Source organism: Orcinus orca, chromosome 8 (genome assembly GCF_937001465.1).
Source record: "Orcinus orca chromosome 8, mOrcOrc1.1, whole genome shotgun sequence".
In the NCBI taxonomy this organism is placed as follows: Eukaryota; Metazoa; Chordata; class Mammalia; order Artiodactyla; family Delphinidae; genus Orcinus; species Orcinus orca.
In genome coordinates this window covers 813,516-830,150 of record NC_064566.1, presented here as the reverse complement: position 1 = coordinate 830,150, position 16,635 = coordinate 813,516, and the positions used below count along the sequence as shown (strand labels likewise).

The following is a 16,635-nucleotide window of genomic DNA, read 5'->3' as shown; positions in this document are numbered from 1 at the left end:
CCACCAGCACCCCGGAAGGAACACTCCATGTGGCAGGGGCCTGGCCCATCTGTTCACAGCTGGCACACAGTAGGCACTCAGTCAGTGCACCGGAAGACTGAGGGGGCGGACGGCTGTGCCGTGGCCCGACGCTGCCCTTTCCCCCCCGGAGCACCACCCTCGGGCAGGGCTGGCCGTGGGGGCCGCCAGGGTCGCAGGATTGAGACATCCCGGATGTGGACCGCCAAGCCCAGCCTGTTTGCCCAGCGAGTTTACCCCTTCACAGTTGAGAGAGCCGAGGACAGAAGAAGAAGGAAGCGAAGCGTGAGGCTGCTGGGAAGGAGAGCCCGGGCCAGGCCTCCCGGGGCTTGGGGAGGCCGCAGGGACGTGCCAGGGACCTGCCCCGCCTGGGGCGCACCCTGTCCCGCGCTCAGCCTGCAGAGCCCGCAGGCAGACGTGATCCCACCCCCCAGAAAAGACCCCACACACACAGAGCCCAGAGCTGGGCTGCCCCGGCCAGTCCCTCGGCCCTGTTGGAAGCCCCTGGAGGGGTCATCACAGAACGCTGGGCGCCCTTCTCAGCTCACCCCTCCCTGCCCACCGGCCTTTCACCAGAGCAGTGCGGAGTCTGGGCCAGGGGCACTGGGGTGCATCAAGCCTCAGGCATTTATCGAGTGCTGGCTGTTCGCCCAGCTCCACACCGGACACCATGGAGGGTTCAGGAGTACAAGGTATGGCCCTGGGGGCGTCAAAGGCCTGGCTGGCTCTAGGCCTGCTCAGAGCCCGGCCCCGGGCCATCTAGGGATGCAGGCCTTCTGCACCTGCTGCCTCTGCGGGGAGTGGAAGCCTCCACTTGCCCGATGGGGTGCCCCCTGCCCTAGTCCATACCCGGGTAGTGTAGGGGGGTGGGATCAGGCTCCACCGGGGCATCCTCGTCCCCAGAGCGGCCACCATGGTGAGAAAGGCTGTGCCCACTCCCCTAACCCTGCCCCAGGGCTGCAAGAATGTGGAGACCCTCCCCCAGGAAGCCCCTGCCCTGTGTGAAGACCAAGACCCCCCACCCCCACCCAGCATCTTCTTCTATTTCCTGGTCTTCACACAACCCCTTTTCTTGCCCGTTTCATCTCTCCATCCCTCTCACCCTCCTTCCCTCCTTCCTTTCTGCCTCTAGCAAATTCTGAGCCCCAAACCCTGGGGATTTGACGTGGCCAAGGATAAGAGAGGGCCCCTTTGGAGCTCACAGCTCACTGGCCATATAAGGGAGCAGTGAGAGCTTTGAAGGAACCAAAGCTCTCTGTGGGGCTAGGGTGACATTGAGCTGAAGGAAGGGGAAGAGGCAGCCTTTAGCAAATTAGGGAACAGCAGGTGCAAAGGGCCTGGGGCAGGGATCAACATGGCTCCTTGGAGGGTCTGAAGGCACCTGGTGTGGCTGGTACTGGGGCACCTGCAAGAGGGGAGCTGGCTGTGGCGTGGGCAAGGTTGGACCAGGGGAGGAGTCAGGGTTTACTCTGAATTTGGGGGGTACAGTTTACTGGAGCATTTAAAGCAGGGAAACCATAGGGGATTTTTTTTTTTATCTGTGTAGAGAAATGTATATAACTTAAAATTTACCATTTTAAGTGTACATTAACTGGCATTAAGTACATTCACAGTGCTGTGCGACCATCACCACTATCCTCTCTAGAACTCTTTTATCATCCCAAAGAGACTCTACCCATTAAACAACTCCCCCTCCCCCTCCCCCAGGCCCTGGCCCGGTCCTTCCTACTTTCTGTCTCTGTGAATTTGACTATTCTAGGTCCTCATGTAAGTGGAATTGTACGGTGTTTGTTCTCTTGTGACTGGATTATTCACTCTGCACAATGCCTGTAAGGTTCATCCACATGGTAGCCTGTGTCAGAATTTCCTTTTTTTTTGGTGGGGGGGGTGTACGCGGGCCTCTCACTGTTGTGGCCTCTCCCGCCGCGGAGCACAGGCTCCGGACGCGCAGGCTCAGCGGCCATGGCTCACGGGCCCAGCCGCTCCGCGGCATGTGGGATCTTCCCGGACCGGGGCACAAACCCGTGTCCCCTGCATCGGCAGGCGGACTCTCAACCACTGCGCCACCAGGGAAGCCCAAGAATTTCCTTTTTTAAGGCTGAATAATACTCCATTGTATGAATAGACTACGTTTTGTTTATCCACTCATCCTTTGATGGACATTTAGGTTGTTTTCACCTTTTGGCTATAGTGAATAAGGCCATGACGTCATCAACATGACGGTGTGAATATCTGAGTCCCTGCTTTCAATTCTTTTGGGTACATACCTAGGAGTAGAATCGCTAGATCATATCATAAGTCTATGTTTAACTTTTTGAGGAATCACCAAACAACAGAAGCATTTTACATTCCCAGCAGCAGTGCACAAAGTTTCCAATTTTTCCACATCCTTGCCAGTGCTTCTTATATGCCCTCTTTTTAAATGATAGCCATCCTAACAGGTATGAAGTGGTACCTCACATGGTCCTGATTTGCATTTGTCTAATGGCTGTTGATGTTGAGCATCTGTTCCCGTGCTAATTAGCTGTTTGCATATCTTCTTTGGAAAAATGTCTATTCAAGTCCTTTGCTCATTTTTGAGCTGGGTTGTTTGTTTTTTTGTTGTTGTTGTTGAGTTTTAGGAGTTCTTTTTTTTTAAATTAATTAATTTATTTATTTATTTGGCTTTGTTTCTGTGCGAGGACTTTCTCTAGTTGCGGCGAACGGGGGCCACTCCTCATCGCGGTGCACGGGCCTCTCACTGTCGCGGCCTCTCCCGTTGTGGAGCACAGGCTCCAGACGCACAGGCTCAGTAGTTGTGGCTCACGGGCCCAGTTGCTCCGCAGCATGTGGGATCTTCCCAGACCAGGGCTCGAACCCTTGTCCCCTGCATTGGCAGGCAGAAGGAGTTCTTAATATCCTGAATATTAATCCCTAATCAGATATATGATTTACAAATATTTTCTCCATTCTGTGTTTGTCTTCTCACTCTCTTGATAATGTCCTTTGATGCAGAAAGGTTTTAGTTTTGATGTAGTCCAATTTATCAATTTTCTTTTGTTGCCTGTGCTTTTAGGGTCATATCCAAAAATCATTGCCAAATACAGCATCACAAGGATTTTTCCCTAATTTTCTTCTAAGACTTTCATAGTTTTAGCTCTTACATTTAGGTCTTCGATCTATTTCGAGCTAATTTTCATATACGGTGTCAGATGAGAGTCCAACTTCACTCTTTTGCTTGTGGATATCAGGTTTTCCCAGCACCATTTGTTGAAAAGCCTCCTTTCCCCTGTTGAATGGTCTTAGCACACTTGTCAAAAACCAATTGACTGTGTGTGCCAGGGCTTATTTCTGCACTATCTCTTCTATTCCATTGGTCTACATGTCTGTCTTTATGGCAGTACCACAGTGTTTTGAGTACTGCAGCTTTGTAATAAGTTTTGAAATCAGGAAGAATGAGTCTTGCAACTTTGTTCTTCTTTTTCAAGAGTAATTTGACTATTCCCTTGAGATTCCACATGAATTTCTGTATGGATTTTTCTATTTCTGCAAAAACACCATTGGGATTTTGATAAGGATTACATAAAATCTGTATATCTCTTTGGGTAATATTGTTATCGGAATTAAGTCTTCAAATCCATGGATATGAGATATTTTTCTACTTATTTATGTATTCCTTAATTTCCTTCAGCAATGTTTTGTAATTTTAAAAATAAATTTATTTATTTAATTAATTTATTTTTGGCTGCATTGGGTCTTTGTTGCTGCACATGGGCTTTCTCTAGTTGCAGCGAGCGGGGGCTACTCTTCATTGCAGTGTGCAGGCTTCTCATTGCGGTGGCTTCTCTTGCTGTGGAACACAGGTTCTAGGCTCATGGGTTTCAGTAGTTGTGGCTCTCGGGTTCTAGAGTGCAGGCTCAGTAGTTGTGGCACATGGGCTTAACTGCTCCACGGCATGTGAGATCTGCCCAGACCAGGGCCTGAACCTGGGTCCCCTGCATCAGCAGGAGGATTCTTAACCACTGCACCATGAGGGAAGTCCCAATGTTTTGTAATTTTCATTGTACAAGTCTTTTGCCTCCTTGCTTAACTTTAATCCTAAGTATTTTATTATTTTTGATGCTACTGTGAATGGAATTATTTTCTTAATTTCCTCTTTGGGTTGTTCCTTGCTAGTGTATAGCAACTTGCTGAATTCATTTATTAGCTCTGTCTTAATCCATTTGGGCTGATATAACAAAATGCCACAGACTAGGTTGTTTATGAACAACAGAAATTTATTTCTCACAGTTCTGGAGACTGGAATTCAGCCAGCATGATTGGGTTCTGGTGAAAGCCCTCTTCCTGGTTTCAGACTACCCACTTCTTGCAAAGTCCACAGGGGCTAGTGATCTCTCTGGAGCTGCTTTTATAAGGCACTAATCCCATTCATGAGAGCTCCACTTTCATGACTTAAGCACCTCCCAAATGCCCCACCTCCTAATACCATCACCTTTGAGGGTTAGAATATCAACATATGGATTTTGGATGGAAACACACCATAGCAAGCTTGAATCATTTTTGGTAGAATTTTCAGAAATTTCTACATATAAAATTATGTCATTTGTGACCAGGGATAGTTTATTTTCCAATCTGGGTGCCTTTTACTTCTTTTTCTTGCCTAATTGCTTTGGCTAGAACTTCTAATACTGTGTTGAATAGAAGCAATGAACATACGCATCATTGTCTTGTTCCTGATTTTAAAGGAAAAGCTTTTATCTTTCACCATTAAGTATGACATTAACTGTGGGCTTTTCATATATGGCCTTTATTATATTGAGATAGTGTCCTTCTAGTCTTAGTTTGTTGAGTTCCTAATCATGAAAAGATATTGAAATTTGGCAAATTCTTTTTCTGCATTAATTGAGATGTGGGTTTTTTCCCTTTTCAATCTATTAATGTGGTGATTGGTTGGTTTTTGTATGTTGAACATCCTTGCGTTCCTGGAATAAAACTCACTTGATCATGGTGTAGAAACCTTTTAATATACTTCTGAATTTGTTTGCTAGTATTTTGTTGAGGATTTTTGCATAACTATTCACGAGGGATATTGGTACGTAGTTTTCTTTATTTGGACCAAACATAGTTTCTTTTGTTGTTTTTTTTTGAGGTTTTTGATTACTGATTTGATCTCCTTCCTAGTTAAAGGTCTATTCAGTTTGTCTGTTTCTTCATGAGTAAGTTTTGTTAGACTGTGTTTCTAGGCATTTTTCCATTTCTTCTAGGTTATCAAATTTGTTGGCATGCAATTGTTCATACTATTCCCTTTAATCATATTTTTAGTATTATTTGTATTATATTTATTTCTTTGTGATTTTAGTTTTTAATATACTATATTGCCCTCATTAGATTATACCTTCATATTCATAGAACAATATAAACTAATGCCAGTAATAATAATATTGTGGTACAAAAGATCCTGAAGCCTTTTTTTTTAACTGTTTTGAGAACCATACATGGTATTATATTTTATTTCATTCTGTTATTTTAATTTTTTATTTAAATATAGTTGATACACAATATTATACAATTTACAGGTGTACAAATAGTGATTCACAATTTTTAAAGGTTATGCTTCATTTATAGTTATTATAAAATATTGGCCATATTCCCCATGTAGTACAATATATCCTCATAGCTTATTTGTTTTATACATAATAGTTTGTACCTCTTAATCCCATACCCCTATGTTGCCCTCCCCCCTCCCTACTACCCACTGGTAACCACAATCTTTTCTCTACAACTATGAGTCTGTTGTTGTATTCACTAGTTTATTGTATTTTTTTGATTCCACATATAAGTGATATCACCAGTATTTGTCTGTCTCTGTTTGACTTATTTCATTTAGTATAATATCCTCCAAGTCCATCCATGTTGTTGCAAACCTTTAATCACATTTATCTCTATAAAATTGACAGTAATGCCCCTTTCATTTCTGATTTTAAATTTTGATTCTTCTTCCTTTTTTTTCTTAGTGCATTTAGTTAAAGGTTTGTCAATTTTGTTGATCTTGTCAAAGAACCACCTTTTGGTTTTGTTGGCTCTCTTTGTTGTTTTTCTATTCTCTATTTTATTTATCTCTGCTCTAACCTTTATTTATTCCTTCCTTCTGCTAGATTTGAGTTTAGTTTTCTCTTCTTTTTCTAGTTCTTTAAGGTGTAAAGTTAAGTTATTGGTTTGAGATCTCTTTTCTTTTTTAATGTAGGTTTTACAGCTATAAATTTTCTTCTTAGCACTGCCTTTGCTGAATCTCCTGTTTTGGTATGTTGTGTTTTTGTTTTCATTCATCTCTAAGGATTTTCTCATTTCTTCTTTGACCTATTAGTTGTTTAAGAGTGTGTTGTTTACGTTCCATGTATTTGTGAATTTTACAAATTTCCTTCCATTATTGATTTTTAGCTTTATTCCTTTATGGTTAGAAAAGATACTTTATATGATATTAATCTTTTAACATTTACTAAAGCTTGTTTTAGAGCACTTAGTTTATAACACTTAGCACTTGTTTATAACACTTAGTTTATTCTGGAGAATACCCCATGTGCACTTGAGAAAATGTGTATTCTGCAGTTGATAGGTGGAGTGTTCTGTATATGTATGTTAGGCATAGTTGGGGTTTTTTTTGTTTTTTGTTTTTGTTTTTGCGGTACACGGGCCTCTCACTGTTGTGGCCTCTCCCATTGCAGAGCACAGGCTCCGGACGTGCAGGCTCAGCGGCCATGGGTCACGGGCCCAGCCGCTCCGCGGCATGTGGGATCTTCCCGGACCGGGGCACGAACCTGCGTCCCCTGCATCGGCAGGCGGACCCTCAACCACTGCGCCACCAGGGAAGCCCCCTGTAGTTGGTTTATAGTCTTGTTCAAGTCCTCTGTTCCATTACTGATTTTCTGTCTTGTTGTTCTATACATTATTGAAAGTGTGGTACTGAATTATCCAACTATTATTAGTAGTTTTATTATCTAGCTCTCCTTTCAAGTCGGCCAATGTTTGCATCATATATTTTGGGACTATACTGTTTGTTGCATATATCTTTATGATTGTTATATATTGTTGAATTTTTTGCTTTTATCAATAAATAATATCCTTCTTTGTCTCTTATAAACTTTATTTTAAAAAACTTAAAGCCTATTTTGTCTGATATTAGTGTAGCCACCCCAGCTCTCTTTTGGTTGCTATTTGCGTGAAATATCTTTTTCCATCCTTTCACTTTCAACCTATTTGTGTCTTTAGTTCTAAAGTGAATCTCTTGTGGACAGCATATAGTTGTTGTTGTTGTTGTTGTTTGCGGTGCGCGGGCCTCTCACTGTTGTGGCCTCTCCCGTTGCAGAGCACAGGCTCCAGACGCGCAGGCTCAGCAGCCATGGCTCACGGGCCAAGCCGCTCCGCGGCATGTGGGATCCTCCCAGACTGGGGCACGAACCCGCGTCCCCTGCATCGGCAGGCGGACTCTCAACCACTGCGCCACCAGGGAGGCCCTGTTGTTGTTTTTAATCAATTCTGCCTTGTGAATGGAAAGTTTAAATCGATTTACATTTAAATTGATTACTGATAAGGATGGACTTACTTCTGCCATTTTGCTATTTGTTTTCTGTATGTCTTCTAGCTCTTTTGTTCCTCATTTCCTCCATTACTGCCTTCTTTTGTGTTTAGTTGATTTTTTGTAGTGACAAATTTTGATTCCTTTCTCATTTCCTTTTGTATATATTATGTAGATATTTTCTTTGTGGTTATCATGGGATTACATATAACGGCATAAAGTTAAAACCGTCTAATTTGAATTGACACCAATTTAGTTTCAATTGCATACAAAACTCTAATCCCATCTAGTTCCTTCCCCTCCTAATGTTATTGTTGTAACAGATTAAATCTTTATGCCTTGTGTGCTAATAACATAGATTTGCAATTATTTTCATGAATTTATCTTTTAAATCATAGAAAATAAAATGTAGAGTTACAAACAAAAATTACAGTAATACTGGCTTTTATATTTGCCCACATATTTAGCTTTATTGGGTATCTTTATTTTCTTATAGAGCTTTGATTTACTGTCTAGTGTCTTTTCATTTCAACCTGAAGGGCTTCTTTTAGCATTTCTTATACGGTAGGTTTAGTTTTTGTTTATCTGGAAATGTCTTAATTTTGCTCTCACTTTTGAAGGGCAGCTTTGCCAGGTGAGGAATTCTTGGTTGATTGTTTTTTCTTTCACCCTTTCAGATGTATCATTCAGTGCCTTAATGGCTTCCAAGGTTTCCGATGATAAATCAGCTGATAATCTTATTGAGAATGAATTCTCTTGGTACTTTTGGGATTTTCTTCTTTGACTTTCAACAATTTAGTTATAATGTATGTCAATGTGGACCTCTTTGAGTTTATTCTACCTGGAGTTTGTTGAGCTTCTTAGAAGTTTTCAGCCATTATTTCTTTACATAATATCTTCGCCCCTTTCTCTTCTCTGCAGGGACTCTCATTATGCATATGTTGGCCCACCTGATGATGCCTGACAAGTCCTTTAGGCTCTATTCACTTTTCTTCATTCTTTTTTTCCTGCTCCCCAACTTTGATAATTTCAGTTGTTCTGTCTTCAAGTTCGTTGAGTCTTTCTTCTGCTTGCTCAAGTCTGCTATTGAGCCCCTCTAGTGAATTTTCCATTTCAGTCACTGTATTCCAGAATTTCTGTTTTTTTTAAAATAATTTCTATCTTTGTGTTAATATTCTCATTTTGTACATGCATCATTTCCCTGATTTCCTTTGGGTTTTGTCCATGTTTTACTTTAGCTCTTTGAGCACACTTAAGGCAGTAGTTTTAAAGTCTTTGTCTAGTGAGACTGATGTCTTGACCTCCTTATGGACGATTTCTATAAATTTATTTTGCTCCTTTGAATGGGCCATATTTTCTTGTTCTTTGTAAGCCTTGTGATTTTTTGTTGAAAATTGGGAGGTAACTCTGGAAATCAGATTCTCCCCTTCCCAGTGTTTGCTATTCTTTTTCTTTTCTTTCTTTCTTTTTTTGTTGTTGAAGGATGTAGCGGTCCATTTGTTTTGAGACTTCTCCAAAGTCTTAATTTTTACAAAGACTATTCCTTGTTGTGTGTGATCACTGAATCTTTGCTGGTTTAGCTTGTGTTCAGCTGGTGTTTGGCAGAGTTTCCTTGAGTAGCAGGAGCCTTCCCAGTCTTCACAGCCTAGCTCTGTCCTTCAACACTTAGGCAGGCTTGCTCTGAGCCTGGGGACCAGCCCAAGATGAAATCTTGCCTGGGCATGAGTGTGTCTTTCTAAATTCCTGCATGTGCATGGCTGCTTTTGAATGCCCGAATTTCTCAAAGGGTCCCACTTCAACTCCTCCAGGCCTTAGATGGTCCATTATATGTCTCCAACTGTAATCTCTTGCCCCAGGAGTCTGTGGGTCTGTAGTCACTTCGCAGCTTTTATGAGCAGTGTCTGCCACTTTTGCCACTTGAATTCCAGGTTAAGCAAAACAGAGATGCGTGCCTTGCATCATTCCTTCATGAATCCACCAGATGTTCCCAGTAATTTGCAAGTATGGTATTCTCTGCTCCTTCTGGCTTGGGGTGGGGGAGGGGAACTGGGCTGGCAACTCAAGACCAAAACTGCCACTGCACTGGGGATGGGCAAGGGTGAGTGAAAATGCCACAAAACTTTCCTATCCTTCTGAAGATGGCCTTTTCTGGATTGGACATTAGCTTGGTTGCTGTAAACCTCTGACTATCTTCTAGAGCTCTGAAGACAGTTATTCCAGACAGTTTCTCCTTGTCCTTTTCAATGTTTCTTTGGAAAACGAGACCTTAGAGCTTCCCAGCCCACCACAGAGTCATTCTGAAAATACAAGTTCGTGAGGCTAAATGGATATAAATGAATAAATGAAAAATAAATAAATGGAAGAAAAGAGATATCTCTTCCTACTGCAGAATGCAGGTAAGAAGAGTGGATGTGATTGGAAAAGCATCATTGGGTGCTAACACTAAAGGGAGTGGGATCCTTACTTGGTCCCAAGCCTCTCCCACAAGACCCTTATTAATTCCAAGGGGGGAAATGGCTACTTTCCAGTGGAAAACCTGACAGACCCACCCTGAGCCAAAGTGAACTCCCAGTGGTGGATCCAACCGACATCACGTGCCTCCAGGTATAAGGAACCGAGAAGGACACAGCTCCACTCCTGCTGAGTGTGTACTCCAACCTCGACACAAGGAAGCCACAGACAGACCCAGATTGGGGGATGCTGGTCAAGAAGCCCAGGGAAAGGCTGGGGACAGATTCCAGGTTAAAGATGACCAAGGAGGCTGCACTCACGTGACATGCGGTCCTGGGTCAGACCCCAGACCGGGAGGAATGGACACCAGCAGGACAAGCGAGGGGTGTAGCAGCCTGAGGACGCCAGGTGGTGCTGCATCTTCACAGACCCCGCCCTACTTCTGGGAGACGCACCCCTATCTATTTAGGTTGAAGGGGCAATCTTCTTAAACTCCAGTGAAACAGAGAAAATATGTAGACACAGAGAGAGGGGAGGGCAGGCACAGCACAGCCCAAGAGCAAACAGTACAGCAAAGGGAGCAAAATACAAACCCTGGAGAATCTGGGCTAAAGGCAGACAGGAGCTCTTTATACTATTTCTGTAACTTATCCATAAATTGGAAATTGTATCCGAAAGTTCTCCAGAAAGCTCCGTGCTGGCTGTGATTTGGGGAATGGACTAGAGGGAGGCCATTGGGGGACCACTGCCCCTGTACATGGCAGGGACACAGTGGTGAGGTTGGGGAGGGCCAAAGGGAAAGGGGGGAAGGGGGAGGGGGAGGAAATAAGGGAGAGCGGAGGAGGGGCAGGCACCCTATCTTCTGGGCAGAGCCAGCCTGAGCAGGGACCCCGTGACGTGGCAGGTCCCCAGGCAGGTGCAAGAGGTGCCTCCCTGTCCCCTTCTCCCCCCTCCCTCTCCACCCCTCCCCCCTCCTCTTCCCCAGCCCTGTTGTGAATCTCCTGGAGAAGCAGCACCCCCATACAGGGCCAAGGTCTTGGGGAGGGTCACAGGACCCCCCAAGGGGGCAGAGCCTGGGCGAGGGGGCAGGCATGGCCCGGCATGGACAGGCAGATGTGGACAGAGGAGAAGGTTGGGCCTCTGGGCCCACGTTTGCTCAGGATTAAGACAGCATGAGGGAGAATAAACAGTAGCGGGTGGGGTGTCCCGGCCGCCAGCAGAGGTGACCAGGTGTCAGTGGGCAGTGTGCCCTCCTCCCTCCAGGAACCCCAGTGTTGACTCAACACCACAACCAGGCAGAGGGGCCCGACGCAGCCCCACACAGCCCGGGGCCACACCCCCCAGCCAGTGCTGAGGGGCGCCTGGCCCTGAGGCTACGTAGGCTGGAGCCCCGCCTGCTGCCCTCTCCACCGGCCTCAAGGCCCCAGCAGTGACCAGTGACCGGAGAGGACGGCTGGGGGACACACCACCGTCCTGGGCCACGCCGCTCTCGTCTGGGCTCAGGCCCCAGGGTGGGGGAGGCCCGGCCCTCCTGGGGGTCACAGGCCCAGGCCTGATCTCTGACCTCTGGAGGCCCCGACTTCACTCTGCTGCATTTTCTTGGGGAGGCTGAAGGGGTTCCCTCGTGTCTGGGTATCTTGTTCGTGTTCTGTCAGGGCCCCCGCCTGGCCCCACGTCTGGGATGTGGGCGATGCAGCAAGTGGGGTACACCCCAGCGATGGGTGAGTTTGAACTCCGGACTGTAACAGGAGGGCGGGGAGGATGGCTAACGGCCGCGATCCTGGTGGCCAGGAAAGTCCTCGAGGCACGAGCTGGACTAGCGGGCTGTGGGGAGGGTTGGATGGAGGCTTCTTGGAAGCACCAGCCGGGGGAGGAGGAGCTAGAGCCGCCTCGCCACGTCTGCCCCCACATCTGCCCAGCAGAGCTGCTGCCAGGCCCCTCAGAGCTCAGGACCGCTCGGGATGGACCTCGCTGGCCAGCAGGATGGTGGGACCCGCAGGGGACAGCAGTGGCCAGAGCGCCTTGCCCACAGCCCCCTGCCCCAGCCCCCTGCCCCGGGAGGCTGCCTGGCCTCTGCAGGAGGGGTTTCTGCCAGCATGTAGTCCCTGCCCTCCGTCCCCAGGGCTCTGGTGTCCACGTCTGCAGGTCTGGCCAGGGACTGTGTGAGTGACACGCACACCCGGGTGCCACGTGAGCAGAGACGTAGGTGCCGTGGCTGGAGAGACGCCGTCTCCCTGATGCCTAGGGTTAGGGGTGTGGCCGCCACCCTAGGGGCAGCTTCTGCAGGGGCCCTGGGAGGAGACGGAGGCCGGGGGGAGCTCGCTGGGCCCCACCAAGCATGGCTTAGCCTGGAGCAGCAGGACAGGGTCCCTGCTGCTTCCACACACGCTGAACCGCCCCCTCGTGGAACCGTGGAGGCTCGGCCGTCAGCTGAGGACACAGCATGGAAGCGGCCAGCAGGAAGCAGAGACCCCACCCCAGGAACGGAACTCCAGGCCCCACTTCCTGGGGCTGGAGGCTAAGGGCCGGGAGGGTGTCCAGGAAAGGACGGGTCTGGAGACAGGGTGCGAAGTCCCTCCACCCGAGGGCTCAGCCTGTGGCCTGAGATTGAGTCTAGGGTCCACGAGGCCAGGCCACCCTTCCCACCTGGGGGACAGTCTCCAGACACCCAGGCTGCCATGGGGCCGCTGGCTCTGTGGACGCTGTGTGCCCCCAGGGCTGGCTACCCTGGTGGAAGCAGGAAGGGCCGGGGCCCAGGGCGGGTAGGGGCCCCCGGGAGGGGCTGGGCGGGAAGGGGGCCACCTCATGCCCCCGGGGATTTCGTGCCCCTCACGTCCTCCAGTGGGCTGGGTGCCTTGCTCTGAAAGGTCTCCTGAAGTGGGCAGCACCTGCTGACAGGCTGTGTCCCCAGAGGTCACCCTACCTACTCCTTCGTTTCATGGGTGTGGGGGACTGTGGCACACACAGGACAGGGTGGCCCTGAGCTTGGCGTGGGTGCTGGGGTCCCCTCAGGGCCTGTCAATCTGGGAGTGAGGGCACCAAGTTCCCTGAGCCCTGCGGGGGCTGGAGGCGCCCAGGCTGTTTGTCTTGGTGGAGGGGCGGTTCCCATTCAGCCGCGTCAGCTCTGACCTGCCCTGGCGACCCTCCTGCCCAGCCCCCCAGGCAGCCCCCTGCTGGGCAGCTGGACACCCCTGGGGTGGATGCTGGGTTGTGGGGGTGTCCTGAGTCCCAGGCTGATCACTGGTCGTGCAGAGCCCCCCGCTGCTGTCAGAAACACACCGAATCGTGCCCATCGTCCGAGTTCCGGGCTGGCTTTCCATCTTTGTTTTTGTTCGCAGCTCTAGCATCTTCCATCCCTCTGTCCATCCCTGCTTGGCTGCGGGAGCCATGCTCTTTGGAACGTCAGTCATAAACACATTTTCTTCTGGGAGCCGGGACACAGGGGCTTTACAGTGGTAACACGATGATGTTTTATTTTTATTCTGTTCTGTAAAGAAAGAAAACCCTGGCGTGCCTCTCTATAGGTGGGTTCTATGAGCCACGAGAAAGCCACGGGCGCAGACAGCGACCCCAGGCGTGTCACCCTGTCCACGGGCCGCGGCGAAGGGGAGCCACAGAGCTTATGTCAGCGAAGCCCAGGGCTGTCGCCGGCATCTGCTGTTTCACATCTCGCGGAAGGGCTCCCTCCCCACCTCCCGTCACAGAACCCTCTCCCACAGCTTCCCTGGGGCTGCAGGGTCCTCACCTGCGAGGTCTCGAGCCTCCTGGAGTCCAGAGGAGAGGAGACCTACCTCCCGCGTCCCTCCCCCCACCTCCCCTCCCTTTCTTTTCTATCTGCACTCACTCCCTTGACAATCTCCCGAGCGGAAGAGCTGAAGCTCCAACTTCTCCCATCTTTGCCTCCCGGTGAGGGCAGGCTCCGGCCCTGGCGCCCCCGACTCACATGTCCACCTACCGCCCTGACCTCTCTACCGGGCATCTAATGGTCAAGCTCCTACCTACCCCAATGCCCTTCCCCGGCCCCCCCATCCTTCCCCGGCCCCCCAATGGGGGTGCTGTCTATTCACCCACACTCCACAGCCGGTCCATTGCCAAACAGTCACCTTCACCACTGACCTACCCCCCAGCTCAGTCTCCTGCTTCCCTCAGCCCGTGTGTCCGTCCTCACCCTGCAGTGGGGCCTGAAGGGCAAGGCAGGGCTCTACAACCTCTGCCCGGTCCCCCGGGGCCCTTCACTCGGGGCTAAGGCCCGGTTCTGGCTCACCCTGAGGCCCCTCGCCCCGCCCGCCTCGGGCACAGCCGTGTGCCTGCAGCTCCGCTCTCCGACCCCGCCAGGCCCTGCCGGGGCACCTCCCCCAGACGTGCCCAGGCTCCCTCCTTCCCTTCCTCCCTCCCTCCCATGACGGCCACTGAGCGGGACCCCACCAGCAGAAAGGGGTTCTCTGCTTTACTCCCCCGTGGCACTAACGCGTGGCCTCATTCCCAGTGATCTGTCCACTCTGCCCGCCGTCGCCAGGCTCCCGCTGTGCGTGGCTCCGCGCATGGCCCGGTCCCTGAACGCGGCTCGCCCTGGGTCCCGGGCTGTCACGTGGCACAGCTCCTGGCGCAGCCCTGGCCCCGAGATCGCTGCGGTACTTCCCGCGCCGGCGGCAGCGCCCTCACTCTTTGTCAGTTGATCCGGATATCTGAGGACCTTTGACGTCCATGCAGATTCTGCAGTGTTTGCTGACTTCCTCTGAAGACCGGGCCACGAGGCTGTCTGGGCCACGCTCACGGAGATGCCTGTGTGATGGCCCAGGCCCCACGTGTCCCCACGGGGTTGGCTGTGAATCGCCAATCTGCTGCCCAGGGCCCAGGTCAAATAGGTCAGAGCTGTGACCTGCATGTGCCCAGGACCAGGCCGGCCGCTGGCGCCCGGCTCTGGCCTCAGACCAAGCAGCCCTCCCCAGTGGTTCGGGCCTGGGTGGGAGTCCAAGTGTCCCTGGATGGGGTGGGCTTGCTGGGGGCAGAGGTCAGGAGAGGGCTGCAACCCAACCTGCCCACCACGGTCACAGGCTTCTCAGTGTCCTGTGTCCCTGTCCATCTCCTTCCCCATATCCAGGAGCCCCCAGCGCCCTTTATCTGGGCAGAAGCTGCCCCCAGTCAGGTCCCCCCAGCATGAGGGTGGACGCCTCTTCCCCATCTGCCGGGGGCAGGACCCAGAAATGAAGGGGTGTCCCTGCCAAGGCCAGACTCCACGGGGGCCAAAGGGGTGGGGTGTGAGCCGCAGAGGCCAGCCCTGGCCCCGGGACCTCTTCTGGCCATGTGTCCCCACCCCCGTGGTGACAAATCATCCCCCCTCCCCCCCAGCATCCAGCAGGTGGGGGCCCCAAGCACAGCCTGGAGGAGCCGCCCTGCAGGCAGAGCCGTGGACGCCTCGGGGGGCCGAACCCGGCTCTGTTGCTCTTCCTGACACCACCTGGCCAGGGCTGCGGGTCTGGGGTGGCAGCAGCGACCCGTTATCTGGTTACTCTTGCTGCCTGGTCACAGTTCCAGGCAGGGGAGGGGTTGTGCACTCCTGCGGGGGTGGAGGGTTAGTCACTGTGTTGGCGTCCATCCCAGCCAGAGAGGAAGAGGGGGCTCCCTCCGACACCCGATCCCCCCCGGGGGCAGTGGCGCTGATTAGGGTGCCACCTGCGGCTACAGGGCCAGCCGGTCTCTGGGGCAGCAGCTCCCAGAGCCAGAGGGCCGGGAACTTCCTGCTCCCAAGGAGGGCGTCCCATGGGGGTGGCAGTGACTTCCCTGCCCGGACCTCGTTGCCACGTCCATCCACCTCCCACTCAGGCTGTCTCCTGGGCCCAAGGGGTCGTGGGGTCATGGCTGTGGGAGCGCCTCGGCCCCTACCTGGTCTCTGACAGGGGAGGTCAGGCTGTGAGGTCAGCTCCACTGCCCACACGGCCGGCCGGAGCAAACAGCTGGGTCAGGCGGGCCATGGGGGCCTGGACTAGGGCACCAGGCACTTGGCGCTCAGGACGGGGCAGACAGGGGTGGGAGTGGGCAACGCCGGCCAGAGGGGTGTAAACTGTAAAGGGCGGTCCTCGCCCTCATCCAGGGTCTGGGAGGCCCTGCGGACCTCAAGGGGCGGCCCAGCCTCAGAGGACGTAAGCCACCTCCCTGGACCCCTGAGACCCCTGACTCTGCTTCCTGAGCCCCTGGCCCAGCCGGAGGCGCCAAGACCACTGTGCTGCCACCTTGTGGCAGTTCAGGGACTGCAGCCCGGTCCTGGAGGTGGGACTTTTGGTGTCACCAGCCCCGGACCCACCCGGCCCCGAGACCCAACTCAGCCTGGCCCCGGTTCTTGTGACCAAGGCAGCGTGAGGTGGACGCAGTGGGCATATCTAATTCCAGGAACCGCAGCAGGGACATGAGGACATGAGTCCAGCTTCCTGTGTTTCCACAGCTGACCTCCAGCAAGCTGCCCTCCCCAGGCCTAGATTCCAGCAGGACTGAGAGCCTGCTCCCACCCCCCATGTTGTCGTGGAGGACAGGTGGTGAGGCATCCGCCCCTGCCCTGCATCCACGCCTGGCCACTCGAGCCCACTGCCCCGTGTCCTCAGGTCCCCGAGGCCTTCTCT

General features: G+C 51.2%; 1 protein-coding gene across 1 annotated transcript in view; it reads right to left on the bottom strand.

Moving 5' to 3' along the window:
- The window catches only part of MUC5B (mucin 5B, oligomeric mucus/gel-forming), a 53,587-nt gene extending 37,056 nt beyond the window's left edge, over positions 1–16,531 (bottom strand). The window contains exons 1-2 of the mRNA XM_049713415.1: positions 16,323–16,531; positions 15,603–15,852 (exon numbers count right to left, since the gene is read on the bottom strand). Of these exons, the coding sequence (XP_049569372.1) occupies positions 15,603–15,852; positions 16,323–16,531 (459 nt within the window). The remainder of the gene's footprint in view (positions 1–15,602; positions 15,853–16,322) is intronic.
- Positions 16,532–16,635: the final 104 nt, after the last annotated feature.